General features: G+C 35.9%; 2 protein-coding genes across 2 annotated transcripts; both read right to left on the reverse strand.

Moving 5' to 3' along the window:
- Positions 1-2,944: 2,944 nt before the first annotated feature.
- On the reverse strand, positions 2,945-8,158 carry LOC114520917 (uncharacterized protein YfbL-like). Its single transcript, XM_028541270.1, has 7 exons — positions 8,009-8,158; positions 6,122-6,324; positions 4,931-5,099; positions 4,551-4,766; positions 4,150-4,305; positions 3,543-3,836; positions 2,945-3,240 (listed from the first exon to the last, which is right to left on the reverse strand). The coding sequence occupies exons 1-7, from the start codon at positions 8,061-8,063 to the stop codon at positions 3,152-3,154; spliced, it is 1,182 nt and encodes a 393-aa protein (XP_028397071.1). The 5' UTR covers positions 8,064-8,158; the 3' UTR covers positions 2,945-3,151.
- A 934-nt stretch (positions 8,159-9,092) lies between these two features.
- On the reverse strand, positions 9,093-15,274 carry LOC114520908 (separin-like). Its single transcript, XM_028541260.1, has 12 exons — positions 15,118-15,274; positions 14,858-15,016; positions 12,549-12,719; positions 12,311-12,409; positions 12,059-12,099; positions 11,656-11,710; positions 11,266-11,376; positions 10,753-10,847; positions 10,477-10,560; positions 10,108-10,216; positions 9,965-10,020; positions 9,093-9,685 (listed from the first exon to the last, which is right to left on the reverse strand). Exons 1-12 carry the CDS (start codon positions 15,226-15,228, stop codon positions 9,472-9,474), a joined length of 1,305 nt encoding a protein of 434 aa, XP_028397061.1. The 5' UTR covers positions 15,229-15,274; the 3' UTR covers positions 9,093-9,471.
- Between the last annotated feature and the right edge of the window lie 60 nt (positions 15,275-15,334).

Here is a 15,334-nt window from a genome sequence, read left to right on the forward strand (position 1 = left end):
ACATCACATATATATTGTTATACAAAAACCTGCAGCGCCTCTTTTAAGGTTGCAAGAAAGCACAGAGACAAAAAAGATGACTCCGAGAGTAGAAAGTTCAGTATATATACTAGCCTCCTCCGCAGGCATCTCTTATGTATTTATATTAGGCATTCATATTTGGCCTGGGTTAGCTGTGTCGGGGAAGTCAAGCATTTTTTTTTCGATTTACTCTCCGACACAGCTAACCTAGGCCAAATATAAATGCCTAATATAAATACATAAGAGATGCCTGCGGAGGAGGCTATATATATACCACATTGCTAAATGTGAACGGGTAATAATCCCACAATCATAGGGAAGGGATTGTTAATACTTAACTATGAAAAATTGACGAAAAGTAAAAAAAGTGAAAAGGTTCCCAAGACTTCAAGAAACACTGTAAGTTGAAAAAAATTGAACTTAAAAAAAAACAGGAAAAGATTTTGAAAATTCTTGGCTTCAAAAGAAATATAAAAATGGAAAAAAAAATCACAAGTCAAAGAAAAATTTAAAAATTTCCCGCTTTCAAAAACTCACCTTCACTTACAATGGTATTTTTTTTTCAATTTTATACGATAATTTGACAGACTGATTTTCTCGAGATCGAAAAAATTTACATTCCTTCAGTTATGAAATTTTCTTAAATTTTTTTGGGGGAGATAAATGAAATTTATTTGTCTTGAGCTACCGTTTCGCGACACAGTTAGCTTTTAGGTTCTAGGACAGTATTTGATTCCAAAGTTTACCTTTCAGACAGCAGAGACTGTTTCGGGCTGTCGTTTTATATATAACTGCACATTGGGTGGTTTCAATGTCAATATCTGCACAATGGCAAGGTCTGATTTCAATTCAAGAACCAATTGATTAAGGGTAAAAAGAACAGTGAATTGTGCTTATGGTATTTTCAAATTATATACTATCACAATGTTTATGTGCCATTATTACCTTCAAATTATGTCGACGAAAATCAAGGTCCTAGGACATACCTTCATGGTAACTACTATTCAGCAATACACGTTTATATCAATGAATGATGAATGATGGCATTCAATGTTGATTGATTGTCGGACTGATTACCACAGTGATAAGATATTGTAAATGAAACTTGCAAACAAGCCAGGCAGTGATTATTTAAAAATTTGTACGCTAGTATAATCTGATTGTCTTTAAAATTGCTCGACCACAGCAGTGGACAAATGAATGATTGAAATGACAAATATTGAAATTAATAATGCAACGTTGACTTTACCTTGACTTTTATATAGAAATTTGCCAAGACTCAAAGCACTCCTTCGAATGAAATTTTTTGTGTTCAAATGTTTTCGTTTCATGAAAGAATGCAATTCTAGTTAGTTCTTAACCATTTCGAAGTATTTTGAACTGAATTTTGAAATTTCAAAAAATTGACGAAAATCAAGATTTTTCTTTTGTCCCCCGTTACCGATCTCCCTAAAATTTTGAAATTCACCAAAGTATGATTTTTTGTGTTTAAATGTTTTTGTTTCATTAAAGAATGCAATTCTACTTCGTTCTCAACCATTTCGAGGTATTTTGAACCGAATTTTCAAATTTCAAAAAAATTGACGAAAATCAGGACTTTTCCTTTGGTCCCCGTTACCGATTTGCCTAAAATTTTGAAGTTCATCAAGGTATGATATTTTGCGTTCAAATGTTTTTGTTTCATAAAAGAACACAATTCTACTTAGTTCTCAACCATTTCGAGGTATTTTGAGCGGAATTTTAAAATTTCAAAAAATTGACGAACTAAATCAGGATTTTTCCTTTGCTCCCCCGTTACCGATTTGCCTAAAATTTTGAAGTTCATCAAGGTATGATTTTTTGTGTTCAAATGCTTTTGTTTCATTAAAGAATGCAATTCTACTTAGTTCTCAACCATTTCGAGGTATTTTGAACCGAATTTTGAAATTAAAAAAATTGACGAAAATCAGGATTTTTCCTTTGGTCCCCCGTTACCTACAGTATTTCCTAAACTTTTTATATTTACCAAGGTATGATATTTTGTGTTCAAATGTTTTTGTTTCATGAAAGAATGCAATTCTACTTAGTTCTCAACCATTTCGAGGTATTTTGAAGCGAACTTAGAAATTTTAAAAAATTGTCGAAAATCAGGATTTTTCCTTTGGTCCCTCGTTACCGAATTCCTAAAATTTTGAAATTCATCAAGGTATGATTTTTTGCGATCAAATGTTTTTGTTTCATAAAAGAACACAATTCTACTTAGTTTTCAACCATTTTGAGGTATTTTGAACCGAATTTTGAAATTTCAAAAAATTGACGAAAATCAGGATTTTTCTTTGGTCCCCGTTACCGATCTGCCTAAAATTTTGAAATTCACCAAAGTATGATTTTTTGTGTTTAAATTTTTTTTGTTTCATGAAAGAATGCAATTCTACTTCGTTCTCAACCATTTCGAGGTATTTTTAAAAGAATTTTGAAATTTCAAAAAATTGACGAAAATCAGGATTCTTCGTTTGGTCCCCCGTTACCGATTTGCCTAAAATTTTCAAATTTATTAAGGTATGATGTTTTATGTTCAAATGTTTTTGTTTCATGAAAGAATGCAATTCTACTTAGTTCTCAACCATTTCGAGGTATTTTGAACAGAATTTTGAAATTTCAAAAAATTGACAAACTGAATGAGGATTTCTCCTTTGGTCCCCGGTTACTGATTTCCTAAAATTTTGAAATTTATCAAAGTATGATATTCAAATGTTGTCGGTCCTGCCATACTAATATTTTGCCGTTCATTGGCTGGGGAAGCAATAACTATAATATTAAAAGGTGTTAAAAATCTATGATTTCATTAAGTTGAAATGTGAAATATTTGCTGGCTCCACTGACTTAAGCCATGGACCATTGTGTTCAAATTTAAACCAGTTTTCCACCGAAGTGTTTTTCGTGCTCGTGTCTGCGACAGCAAAGTCAAATAATGGGAAATGTTATTAATTGAATAACTAATAGAATAAAACGTCAGAACTTTTTGTATTATTTGATAAGTAATTATGATTTCCGCGATGTTTTAGTATAGAAGCATTTTAAACGATATAAAAGATAAAAGCACTTTAAAATATGTAATGCAAAGTTATTTTTTTAAAAAATGTTAAAGGAGTTACATAGCGAACATTCCACACAACGAAACCAACATCAATAACAAATTGAAAGATATTTCCATTCCATGATTTTGATCATTGCAGGAAACTGTTAGAAAAAGAAATATCATTACCAATTTACATAAAAACACGCAGGAGAAAAGCAAGATGTAAACCTGGTAACCTTGCCCAGGCCCCATGAGTAGAATGAAGACCAATGCAAGATATTGATTAATTGGTGCATGGTTCGTTTCTCAACACTATAATATACCGCCCATGTTAATACGACGTTTAAACTTCCTTTGCATGTAGACTATGTATGAACCATGCATGAAAAATGATTCCCCTGCTTATATAATTATTATGTTTCATTGCAACATTTATTGAAAGGTGAATTATGTCACAACATACCAACTTCACTTAAGTCAAGAACAGTTTTAATAACAGCATTTATTGATCTTTGTAAGAACTGAAGGTCATCTTCCTTAACATGACTGAGATCATCACATTCCCGATGATAACAATACTGCATGTAACCTCTAAAGTTTGCTGTGTCACCCAACATTAAGGCGCTGTACGATGCTTTACTTTCCCAAAACGCGAAGTGGTCACTGCGATACAAATCTGAGTAGTGTCTGTAGTTCAAGGTTAATGATGGGCGTCCGTTGATCGGACAAATTACTGGCTGCACACGGTAATCGGAATCTATAAAATACACGATACCATTATTACAAATCTCAATAATGAGTATACTAATTTTAATACCCTCTATTGGTTGGAGTTGCAGCTTCAGTATTCCGTAAGCCCGCAGGTCCTGCTCTACACTGGGAAATTTTCCGTTTTTAAATCATCAATACTTAGTTCATGATCAAAACACAGATGTTTTTGTTCCGGAAACAAGACTGTCAAAATAATCTGCAACATGCTAAATTCTATACATGCATTTACACTTCGAGACTAGCTATCTCTTCAACATTCTCTCTACCACAAGCGACATTCCGTTGGAAAATTCATGTACCGTTGGAAAAGTATTTTGGAATCAAAGAAAGAAGTTTCTTATCGGATTCCCTGCGTCCAATTACAACCAGAAAATTTCCTCGGAATTCATCATTTTTCACTTCATTATACGCCTTTGGTAAAAGATACTCAAAACCAAATGGCAAACTCTGGGAACCTAGAGCACAGGGCGAAAGCAAAATTAGTTGGTTACAAAAAAACTTAGGCAGATTGCAATAAAGGTCAATTCTATTTTTTTTGCATTTCTCAAAAATTACAAAATTGTTTTCTTTGTCAGTTCAGGAGTGATTTTAATTCCGCCTCGGACCTGACCGCATTTCAAAATTTAAACCCTCTTTTAGTTTACTGCAGTGACAATTTTTATCAGGGAGGCCTCATGCATGAGCAAACAATTGTATATACCTGCTGAAGAATTATGATTAAGCATTGTTTCCAATACAATTGCCCCAGCCATTGTTCCTCCTGTTTTTTTAAGGTAGCTAGTCATGTTTCGTACAAAACTAATACTACCACAGTCAAAACCGAATGTCCAGTCCGTTATGTTGCACTCTTTTGTCCGTTCTTCAAAATCAAATGCAACAAAGAAAATAGTGTTCTTCACCTGACATCTTGCTTTTCCTACAGATGATTTGAAATGAAAGAAAGCGTTCGTCATAAATACACGAGGGATCCCTGGGGTGCGTAAACACATTGGATCAAATTTTGTTGGGAAATCATAGGAAACGCAATAATAATTGATAATTTATTCCAACGACTTATAATTTAACGGCTAGTTACCTTACCTATAATTTTCGCTACTTCAAGTAATGCAGTGACACCAGAACCATTATCATCAACACCATTAGTATTCTTTGCAGTGTCATAATGTGCGCCCACAACCACAATCTTATCATCAGCGGTTCCTGTTCGTGTTGATCTAATCATGCCAATTATGTTTTCATTCAATAAAGACTACATCAGAAAAAAGATGATACATCAGAAAAAAGATGATACACCAATATGAAACATGACCTTTCGAAATAACTGCATAAAAACTTATTTCCACTCGTGTAGCTATATATATATACGAATCCCGACAGTATACAAGCGAAAAGTCAGCGGGGTAACGCAACCGTTTTGACCCACCCCGTCAATCATTCACTTGTCTCTCCCACCCTTTTGATAATAAGATAAATTTAATATAAGTATCTACCTAATATGAACGAGTTTTGTGATTGGCTTTTGGTAACAATAGTGAACAATGTTTACGATTCGTTCTTTTAAATATCAATTTCTTTAGTTCATTGTGTTTTCTTGTTATCATCAACCAATAGCAAAGCTTGTTCATATAGGTACATACCGAGCCTAAATTTACGTCCTATACGCCCACCTAAATGCAATATCCACTTGCAATGTTGGTACAGAATAAGCTTTATTACATTATCGATTATCGAGATTATAGCTTCAAATAATCCACGTAACAAATAGTGCATATTTGTTTGTGTTTTACTTTTACTTTTGACCAGTAAGCAACAGGTGACTGTCTATTTGTCTGTTTTCCGCACACATGCCGGTTAAACCTGGTTCCTATTTAATCAAAATTGTCGTGAACGAGTCATTTTCACCGATGAGAAATAGTCCGGTTGTAAAATTGCCTGTATTTCTGTATTCAAACCGGTCATTGTTGACTGCATAAAAATACAAATATACCGTCACATCAGCCAGCTTAAAGCCGGCCTTCACTTGCACGTATTGTCAGTGCGGTCGATTTGGCGGATGCTCAGTGAATCGAAACTGGTCGCTAGTTGACAGTAGAATTGTAGTCTACTTTCAAGGTGGCCATGAATGCACAAGTCGTACATGCGATTTTGCGTACGTACGTGCAAGTGGAGGCTGGCCTTTAACATGTTAACGACACTTGATGCATGGTAACCAGGCATTACGCCCCTGAGAAAAGTGTGCAGAAAAAACGGAACAAAAAGTGAACTACTTACTCCTCCTATCATTTCTCGCTCACTCCAGACTTGTAAACCATATTCTTTAAACGATTTTGTGATGTAGTTTCGTGCATCTTTTTTCCCATCGGCTCCGGTGATGTGATTACGTTTACCATTAAAATTCTTCAATATGGACAACAAGGCCTCGGTGGAGTCACTTTGTATGTCAGGCAGTTCGTCACATAAAACATCGTGTGTGCCTGATGCGTGAAAATAAAACATTTGAAAAGGTAAAAAAAAAACACCAGTTACGAATTAAGGCCCCTTCCACACGTATCTCCCGTCAAAACGGAGGTCTTTTTATCCGTTTTGGCCTTGCGCCCACACCTATAGCCGGCGTTTTCAGCAACCGAAAACGGATGTTTTCAAAAACGCACTCCAGAGTGTTTTGAAAACGCAGGTTTCGTGTTTACATGTGGATGGGCGAAAACGAAAGTTTTCGAATTCGATGACGTTTATAATCGGATCCAGTCGATAACGGGCCATTAACGGCGCGTGTTTTGTATCTCTTCAAGATGGTGAACTAAAATTGCTTGGCTGTTTTACTTTTGCTTATTTCATAATTTCAAGTCTAATAGCATGCATTCAGCTTGATGTAACTATGCTAAACTTCCACGGAGAGTGTTTAAAAAAGCGAATGAATATGATGAAGTTGCTTCCCGTCTCACCAGCTAGACCACGAAGATTTGGTCAATTAGTCATTTTAATTTAAGAAAGAGCGAGCATAAAGCGAACCAAATACGAAGCAAATACGCGGAATTGTTTTTAAATTCCGCCAAATCAGCATAGTTTTTATCTGCGATCGTTTGGAAGCGCTCATATTACTTGGAAATGCGCATACTCCATGCATGGCGCTATCAGATTTCCTTAGTTTTAGCATTTACGTGTGGAGTGTGGACGGGGAAAAGTTAAACGATTCGAATACGCTTCGTGTGGACGTTTTTTAAAAACGGAGAAAAAATCCTCGTGTGGACAGGGTCTAAGTTTTGGCCTCAAAGATTCCGGTTATTCGCCAACTTGTGGCTGCATGTTTTTATTCTATTATCAGTGCGTTCCAGCTAGTCTTGCTCAAAAATCCCAATACACACTTTATGTCAGACGGAGCAGAATTAATATACATACATGCCATACAAGCCCATAACTGGCGGAATGAACTTCGTTTCTGGGAAATACATTGTTCATGATTGTTGAAGGTATAATATCCGCGCTATTAAACTCAAAAGCATACTAAATTCATAATAATACTTCATATCTTTAAAGCCTGTTTTAAAACGTTGTGCTTCTCATGCGCTGAACGCATTAAAGACAATAGATAATCAGTTGAGGATGGTTCTCATATAGAATATAAAAACTACAATTATTTGTTATTGTCTGTGCAATCGCAATGCTTATATGTTTTCGTTTATTATGATTTATGTTTGAACAAAATACTTGACAAGGAAGTATATTTTTGGTAAATTTGTTCGCAAGTCGCAGTGCTTCGCTCAGTTCGCTGGCATTTCCACACAAAGTCAAAACTCTGTTCGATAAAAAGAAGGCATCAGTCACCGTTCATTTTGTTAGAATGCTAGAATTGTTGTTTGATGTCGCCAATATCGGACCGTTCGTGGCCTTCATGAAACGATTTACATTTCAGATGAAAGCTTAAGGCTGTGACACAAATTAAACCAGACATGTCCTACTATCGCCGATAAATTTTGTTTTTTCCTCTTATTTACAAGTTTTAAAACCCATTACTACCATTCAAACCGCCAACAACCAACTCAAACGTGTTCGGGCCACTTGTCTAAAGCAAACAGCTTCAAATCATCTATCAGCATCCAGAACACAATGATATTACAGCCAACATATACGGCTACAAAATTTACAATGTATAATACTTACTGAATACTAAAAGCACGAGAAAGAGCGCACTGCAAACGGCGGAGCAAATTGACATGGTGTTTCAGTAATTCAGTTCAGGAAACCACGGTTAATAGGAAACTGACAAGGCGCACGCTTTAGTGGACTGAGTGTTCTTTACGACACAACTGAGTAATCTGAGCCTATTTTGTGAATAAATTATTCGAAACATTATAGTCTTATATAATCCCATCACTCTATTCAGATTAATCACACTAGACCGTGTATGTGGTCTTTCATTTGTTTTCAATAGCGAGTGTGGTTTGACAATAACATTCTTTCCCGAGACACTTCTCCAAAAGAGCGATTATAATCTACAATATAAAAGAGCTATTTATGTCGGGTAACTCGGATTGAAAGTGTGAAAGTCTATATAGTGGTCTATTTAAGGCCCCGTTTATACATGGTACCAGATCCGCTAACCTGAACGCAAGGGTTGAATGTAAAAAACAGTAGTTAAAGGGATATGGCAATAAAAATATTTCTGTTTTGTTGAAAAGGAAAATTACACATAGAGCCTTTTTACAAAATTTGTTTATTTTCCTTTATATTGGCGATCAAAAACATCGGACATCGAAATGTATCCGCCATTACGACGTGACGTCAAAAGCAGGGTTGACGCTTAAAAAACTACATGTTACGCTTTAGTTTAGAACTCTAACAATTTAAAAGCTATAATTTGAGGTACGTGCGATTGTAATTGTCTTGATTTAGTGGATCCACCATCCAGAAACATACACAGCTTGTGACTCACTCTCTTTTTCTGCTATAATAGTCAGAGTTTTTAGATCAGAAACAAAGCTCGTTTGCAAGGTCTGCCGTCTGTCACTATTATTTCACCAGAGATATGATTTCCTACATCCAGTACGAATACACTTGTCTCTGTCGACGTCAAATCTCACGGAGACAGCCACAGCCTGTGTCTTTTGGTTACCATATAGAGTGCACATAGCAGCATCATGCTGAGTGGAAATGAAAGTACCCCAACTGTGCTAATTGAGCTCTCATACAGCGCTAGAATTTTTTCTTATTTGAAGAGTTCTACGACTATTTTTGAGGATTCTAGTAACAAATGTCCGTTTCATTTATAACAAAGAAGCATGCATGCAATATGTTATAAGTATGCTTGAGCCAATATTTTCAACCAAGGGGATTCGCAAAACAACAGATGATCAAAAGTAACATCGGTAACAAGCTTAGAGTTATCACAAAGCTTACCACAAAGCATATTACGATCACTAAACCTTTCATTGCTATACATATATGTTCTATTTATATAGACGAGGTTACTTACATAGTTTGGGTTCAGTTAAAAAAGAATAAGCAAGGCCAAAACATAGCCTTCAATTCATGACAATAAATGCATAAAATAATCCAGCATTTCAGTAAAAATACACTTCATGACTTCATCGATATGAACCTATTTAAAGTGGCTAAAGTCTAAATTACTCATTCACATTTCGTGTAAACACAGGCATACCATAAACTACAGGCGCCCCACCATTAACATACTTCATATCACAAACATTACGAGATTGTACAATACACTGTGTAAGTGACAATTTATGAGATTTCTTAAACCATAAGCGCAGTACATTTTCGGTGAATTTGTTAATATCTACATCTGTGACGTCCCAAAGATTTCCAACCACGGCTGGACTATAAGTAATGAAAGAAATACCTTCAAAATATATCAAATAATCATTGAAAACTGCATATAACGAGAAAATCACATCGATATGAGTACACGAGTTCACCCGGGTTTCCAGTTGGTTAGAATTGAAGTATATGTGATTGCAACCTTATAAATAATTCATAAGCGATTGCAATTTTTCTCTGATCGAATGCAGGTCAAATTTTAAAAATGGTAACATTCCGTTATCTTATTACTCTAAAACATTACTCTATATATTGTACCCGGACGGATATCGTACCCACCTTCCAGACATTAAGTAATTGAGAGCCATTCCTCTTGCATCACACTGACCCTTGACCTGAAAAATGTTGGTTATCATATCTCACAACCAAGACTTAATATAGACATATTTTAATTAAATATCGATATATTTGTCTTTTCTTACGATTAGTTTTCCACTACTGCAGCCCATGATTAAAGCAACAGCTTCACAGTACAATCTTGTAATTTCATCACCGTTAAGGAATTCCCGACCGTTGCCATGGCCAACATATCTGGATAAAGTAAATGATGAATTGAAAAAAATTCGAAAACTTCATTATTCACCGGAGAATTGCCCCAAAAGTATATGTATGTATCTTTCATAAATAGATTTTAAAATATGTCACTGATATATTAATAATATGTCAAATGATAATATGTCAAAATATCCATATACAGCTAGGTTATTCTTGTATAATAAAACTTAAAATAGCGGAATTAATAGTCTTATAGCTATAAAGGACAATAGTGAAACACGAACATGATTACTTACATGAAGAACTGATTTTTTGCCAGACCTTCTTTGAACTCCTCACTGGAAGGTGCACGTCCAACTACTCCTTTCCATCCCTTCTCACTAAAACAACCACTTTTGTCAGCTAAATCACATGCTGCTGCTGCATGCAAAATTTAAAAAAGGCCACATGATATTGCGTACATTCCTCGCTTTGTTAGCCATCTTGCAGAATTCCTTAGTCTTGGACGAGTAGCATATATTTTGCGTATTTTAAGTATCTCAATATAGCGAAATCAAAATTAAAACACTTACGATAAAAACCATCGAGAAAACCATTTCTCGGCATTTGGAAGGTTATCTTGTGGATTCAAAAGATAAAACGTTTTTTTTGTATCCACTCCTGAAATCTGCATGTGAGATATACAAAAACATAAGTTGAGGTCCGGTTTAAGACTAAAACAGTTGTTTATAACGGCCCTGCATTCTATAGCATTTCAGTAATAAATTTATCAACTTGATGAAGGCTTTAAGGCTTAATAAATTTATCAACCACGTGTCAGGAACATTGCAAACGAGAGGAATGAACTATGCAACTGACCTCAGCGTACTAACAGGTACTCCAGAAGTATGTGTGGCTAGTTTATTATATTGCGGTCAGTGACATGCGCTCGCTAAACGGTTGTTTCAAACTCGAAGGCTTGATAATTGTATTTGAGACGGTCTTATCTTAACAATATTCTATTCACCCCCCGTGATGCCTCCCAGATATTCTGACTTATTATCGCAAGGTGCATCATATATCATAAAACTAAATAATAAACCCACCATCGTTCTTTGCATACTCAAATGAGCATTTATAAATTGAAGCGAGGGCATTCTTGAGACTTCTTGTTCACGAAGTATCGGCATGGACTCAAATGGGAGATGTTGTATGGCCTGAAACACGAAATGACCAATTCAGCGGTCGAAGTGGCAGAAAATTAGAGATAGACGGTTATATCATTCAACTGGCTAAATTATACACAATGAAAACGTCTTGCCCTCTCGACCCAAGAGCCGATGAGAGCAGGGCCCGGGGCAAAATGCCCCCTCTGCCCCCCCCCCTCCTCTCGGCGGCCCTGATAATGAGCGGCGTATTTAGGAAGTTGCTGATCCCATTTCATTATTCACCAGAAGAAGTTATCACAGAAGAAGTTCTCTGGTCTCCCACCTTACCTTATCTAAGACCAAAACAATTGGACCTCTTCTCAAACTTGATGCATTGTCATCTCTGAAATAAAAACACCAATGTTATGAAATTTCAATTATTTAGCAATCACTGCAAATGCATTTGAAAGTGGTTGAAATGAGTGTTCCAACAGAACAGTGTTGAATGGTCTTGCTTTTTCAACTTAAGCCAAGTTGAAAAGAGCTTTTCCTGTAGCAATGTCAAATGACCAAGGTTAGAGAAAGGAATGGATAAAAATGCCTATCCCAGCATTCCAATTATCACAATTTGCAAAGCTTCTCATTCTCTTGGTACACTTACACATTACTTGCACGGAAGGGCTGAAGCCGGAATTTTTACACATTATTCAATTTTGATAGCCATTGAAATAAAATTGTGATATATATGTACCTTTCATGATCGTCGAGAAATTTAGCTAACGCCTTAGAGAACTAAAAAATAATGAAATCACATAAATGACTAACACTGACTTTTTCCTATTAAACTTGTTTACACGGTTATTATTGAAGTTAAGTTCACAGCAACCAGGTATATAATCCATCGCTATTCTTTGGGGTTTTAAACATTGCGGAAGTGAATTCCATATATCATTCGAGTAAGCCATAAAATTTATACAAAATATACTGATCACGATGGACTCACCTTAAAAAGTTGTTCACAATTTTCTTTGAATCCAGTTAGATCTGCTAATGCTTTCATCACCTGATTTGCTTGAAGATGGCAGAAACTGTCTGTAAGCACCTGAAAATATAAAACTTTCATACGTAAAACTTTACAAGAGCATGGTGCTTTTCCCCTTTTTTATAAACCTGACCACAGAACGTCTATATTTTCCAATATGTTTCAAACACAAACAGAAATGAAGACAGCATTGAAATACCTCCAGTAACTGTTCATTCTGTATTCGTCTTCCCAAAATTTTAATTGCCATTTGTTGGATCTTCTCTACGTAAGATTGTAGCCTAGAACAGTCCATTTCGTTCAGACGTCGCCCATTGAGAATACCACGCCATCTTCCAAACCAAACCTCTTCCATTCTCTGTACAAACCTCTGGATAAATACAGGAAGAAAATAAAACGACAATTGAGGTAACGGGCAGACCATGCATGGGTTAGCAACGGCCTTCCACCAGCATGCAGTATATGATTTTTGTTTTTTTGGTAACAACAATAGCAAGGAATAAATTTTCCTATATTCACCTTATATTGACGCAATATTTCAAGATATAGCACTTGGTAAACATTTTACCAAAGACCTGTCACATCCGCGGACAAACTTAATAGATTGTTGTTAATTTGCAGGATATTGCAAAATACTTATTATAGCAAACTGGACCTTATGTATATAGATCACAGTGGAAGTACGGAAGAAACAAAAATACATCGGACTATATATAAGCTGTATAACATGTACATTGATCAGAAACCCAGCATCTTACGCGATGTCTGCTTTATTAACACCTATACTGAAATTTACCATCGGGGTGCTGTTCAAGAAATTACGCGATCAAGCCGCCAGACGTCTAATTGGAGACCCAACAGATGAAACATTTCGAGAACTTCTTTTACGAGAATTGAATGAAATTAAATCAAAACTCGATGCATTGATACGAAAAGATCTTCTATGTAGCGTTGAATTTCTTGAAGAGGGTATTTGCCAACTGCATATGTCTACCTCAAGCGATCTGTCAACCAAGGAAGAATGTTGTGTCTTTGATGCAGATTGTAAAGCAAGTCTGGCATTGGCGAGCATTGGACAAGCTACATCTACAGGAGTGTTTGTGATAACTTCGGAAAAACGATTTGAAAAAGCCCAAGAATGTTTTAAAATTGCTGGGCAAGAAGCGACCAGAGCGTTCAGTAACTCGGGTCTCGACATTGAAGACAGAATTCTTGCAACAAAACTTCGAATAACGGCCAGGATTTTGGAAGGAGCAAGAGACTTGGAGTCTGCTGGGAATGCAGCAATAATGTACCTCGAACACCTTCATGAACTACCAGCAATACAAGAGGCATTTTCAGTTTATTTAGACAGAAGTTTGAAATCAATCTTCAACCAAACCAAACGATTGCAAATAATACAAAATGTGTCCATGATTAACTTGGTTGTTTTTGATTTTACAAAACGGTTCACATGTCTACCTCGAGACTTGTTTAGTTGGCCAAGCATAGAACTTGAGGACAGAACCTATCAACCTGTCTTGCGAGATGAGGGAATTTCACTCAGGGAATTCGAAGTCCCCGAAGTTGGGCCGTTTCAATTTCAGTTTAATGAAGACATTGAAATACGTAATATTGGTTCCGTCGCTGTTGATAGCAAGGGGGATATCGCAGCAGAAATCAGAGAAGGCACTTTGGGTGTTATCAGAACAAATACAGGAAAAGCTGAAATAATCCACAGCTTCTGCAGGCAAGATGCCACACTCTTGGAATACAGAATAGATTCAGTGGCGGTCGACAAAGATGATAATGTGTACGTCATAACCTGTTCAAAAGATCAGGCGACATTCAACTACAATTTATGGGTGTTTGACTCATCGGGAGAACTCAAACACTCTTGTGGATTAGAATTTCTTAGTTCAAGGCATATTGTTGGCATCACTGTGCAGATTGTGGTGGGCAAGAAGACGATAATCATGAAGAAAGCGGAAGACGAACATGTGTATATTTGTGATAACAACGGGAAATTGAAATTCAGCTTCGCTTTAAGGGAGAGATTTGGTGATGTTTTCCTAAGCGATTCAGATGAAAATGAAATGATTGTAGGACATGAGCAAACTGTGAGTGTTTACACTTACACAGGAAATTTCATAAAAAAAATCAAACTACCGGAAGGACACAAAATATGTGGTTTTACATTTAATCAAAATATTAGAAAGATCATTGTTCTTACTAGGACTTCAAATTGCATGCATTTATTAAGCTTTGATAAAACAGACATCATGCAGACTTTATCTCTACGCTTAGATATTTGGAGCTGCAAACTTAATTCTCATCCAAGAGGACTTGTTGCTCTGATTGCAAAAAATGGAGGACTTTTTATTTAAATAAAATTTCCAGGGAAGGTAGGAAAATATCCGGGTGATCAGAAAACGCAAATGTGAACGTTTTTGCGATTTTTTTATATATATTAAAAATGATATAATAAAAATATTCACACTCATATCAAGCAACATAATATCACCCTACCTCAAGTCTGTTGTCAAGTTGCTTTCTCTTGCTCACCCATTCACATCTTTTAGACCTGAATTCTTCAATTTCATTCAACTCTCGCATTATAACAGCGAAATCACCGAGAGTATTTTGTCGGAATATCGAAGAAAGATCACGAACGACGGAATCATTTGTCTATACAATGGCATGGTGAAAATATTCAGTTGTATACATTCAAACAGTATAACATGCACTCCGTTAACAATATACATAATAATCCTCGCTGAGTATAATACCTGAAACTCTTTCATCATCAAATCATCTTCATCATCTTCACTTGGTAAAGTTAATTTTAAAGCTAAAGACTCGTTACTTTTCCTTAGCCTTGTTATCACAAGATGTTTCATATTCTCTCTGTCTGGGGCTTGCACAACCGACAAAGTACACACAGTTAAATCTAAAAAACACAAACTGTTAGCAACTGACACTTTGCATGAACCAAAACATAACCTT

Source organism: Dendronephthya gigantea, unplaced genomic scaffold (assembly GCF_004324835.1).
Source record: "Dendronephthya gigantea isolate DGI-Jeju-01 unplaced genomic scaffold, DenGig_1.0 000000F, whole genome shotgun sequence".
Lineage (NCBI taxonomy): Eukaryota > Metazoa > Cnidaria > Anthozoa > Malacalcyonacea > Nephtheidae > Dendronephthya > Dendronephthya gigantea.

What these genes read in the sequence shown, in the direction of transcription:
- LOC114520908 (XM_028541260.1), bottom strand. Translation starts at nt 15,228, where the DNA reads ATGAAACATCTTGTGATAACAAGGCTAAGGAAAAGTAACGAGTCTTTA. An exon ending in TTTCTCGACGATCATGAAAG is followed by an intron (nt 11,711 to 12,058) that starts GTACATATATAT and finishes TTTTTATTTCAG; the next exon opens with AGATGACAATGCATCAAGTT. An exon ending in TTGTTTTGGTCTTAGATAAG is followed by an intron (nt 11,377 to 11,655) that starts GTAAGGTGGGAG and finishes TTCGTGTTTCAG; the next exon opens with GCCATACAACATCTCCCATT.
- LOC114520917 (XM_028541270.1), bottom strand. Translation starts at nt 8,063, where the DNA reads ATGTCAATTTGCTCCGCCGTTTGCAGTGCGCTCTTTCTCGTGCTTTTA. An exon ending in TCTCGTGCTTTTAGTATTCA is followed by an intron (nt 6,325 to 8,008) that starts GTAAGTATTATA and finishes TTCACGCATCAG; the next exon opens with GCACACACGATGTTTTATGT. An exon ending in TGAAGTAGCGAAAATTATAG is followed by an intron (nt 4,767 to 4,930) that starts GTAAGGTAACTA and finishes AATCATCTGTAG; the next exon opens with GAAAAGCAAGATGTCAGGTG.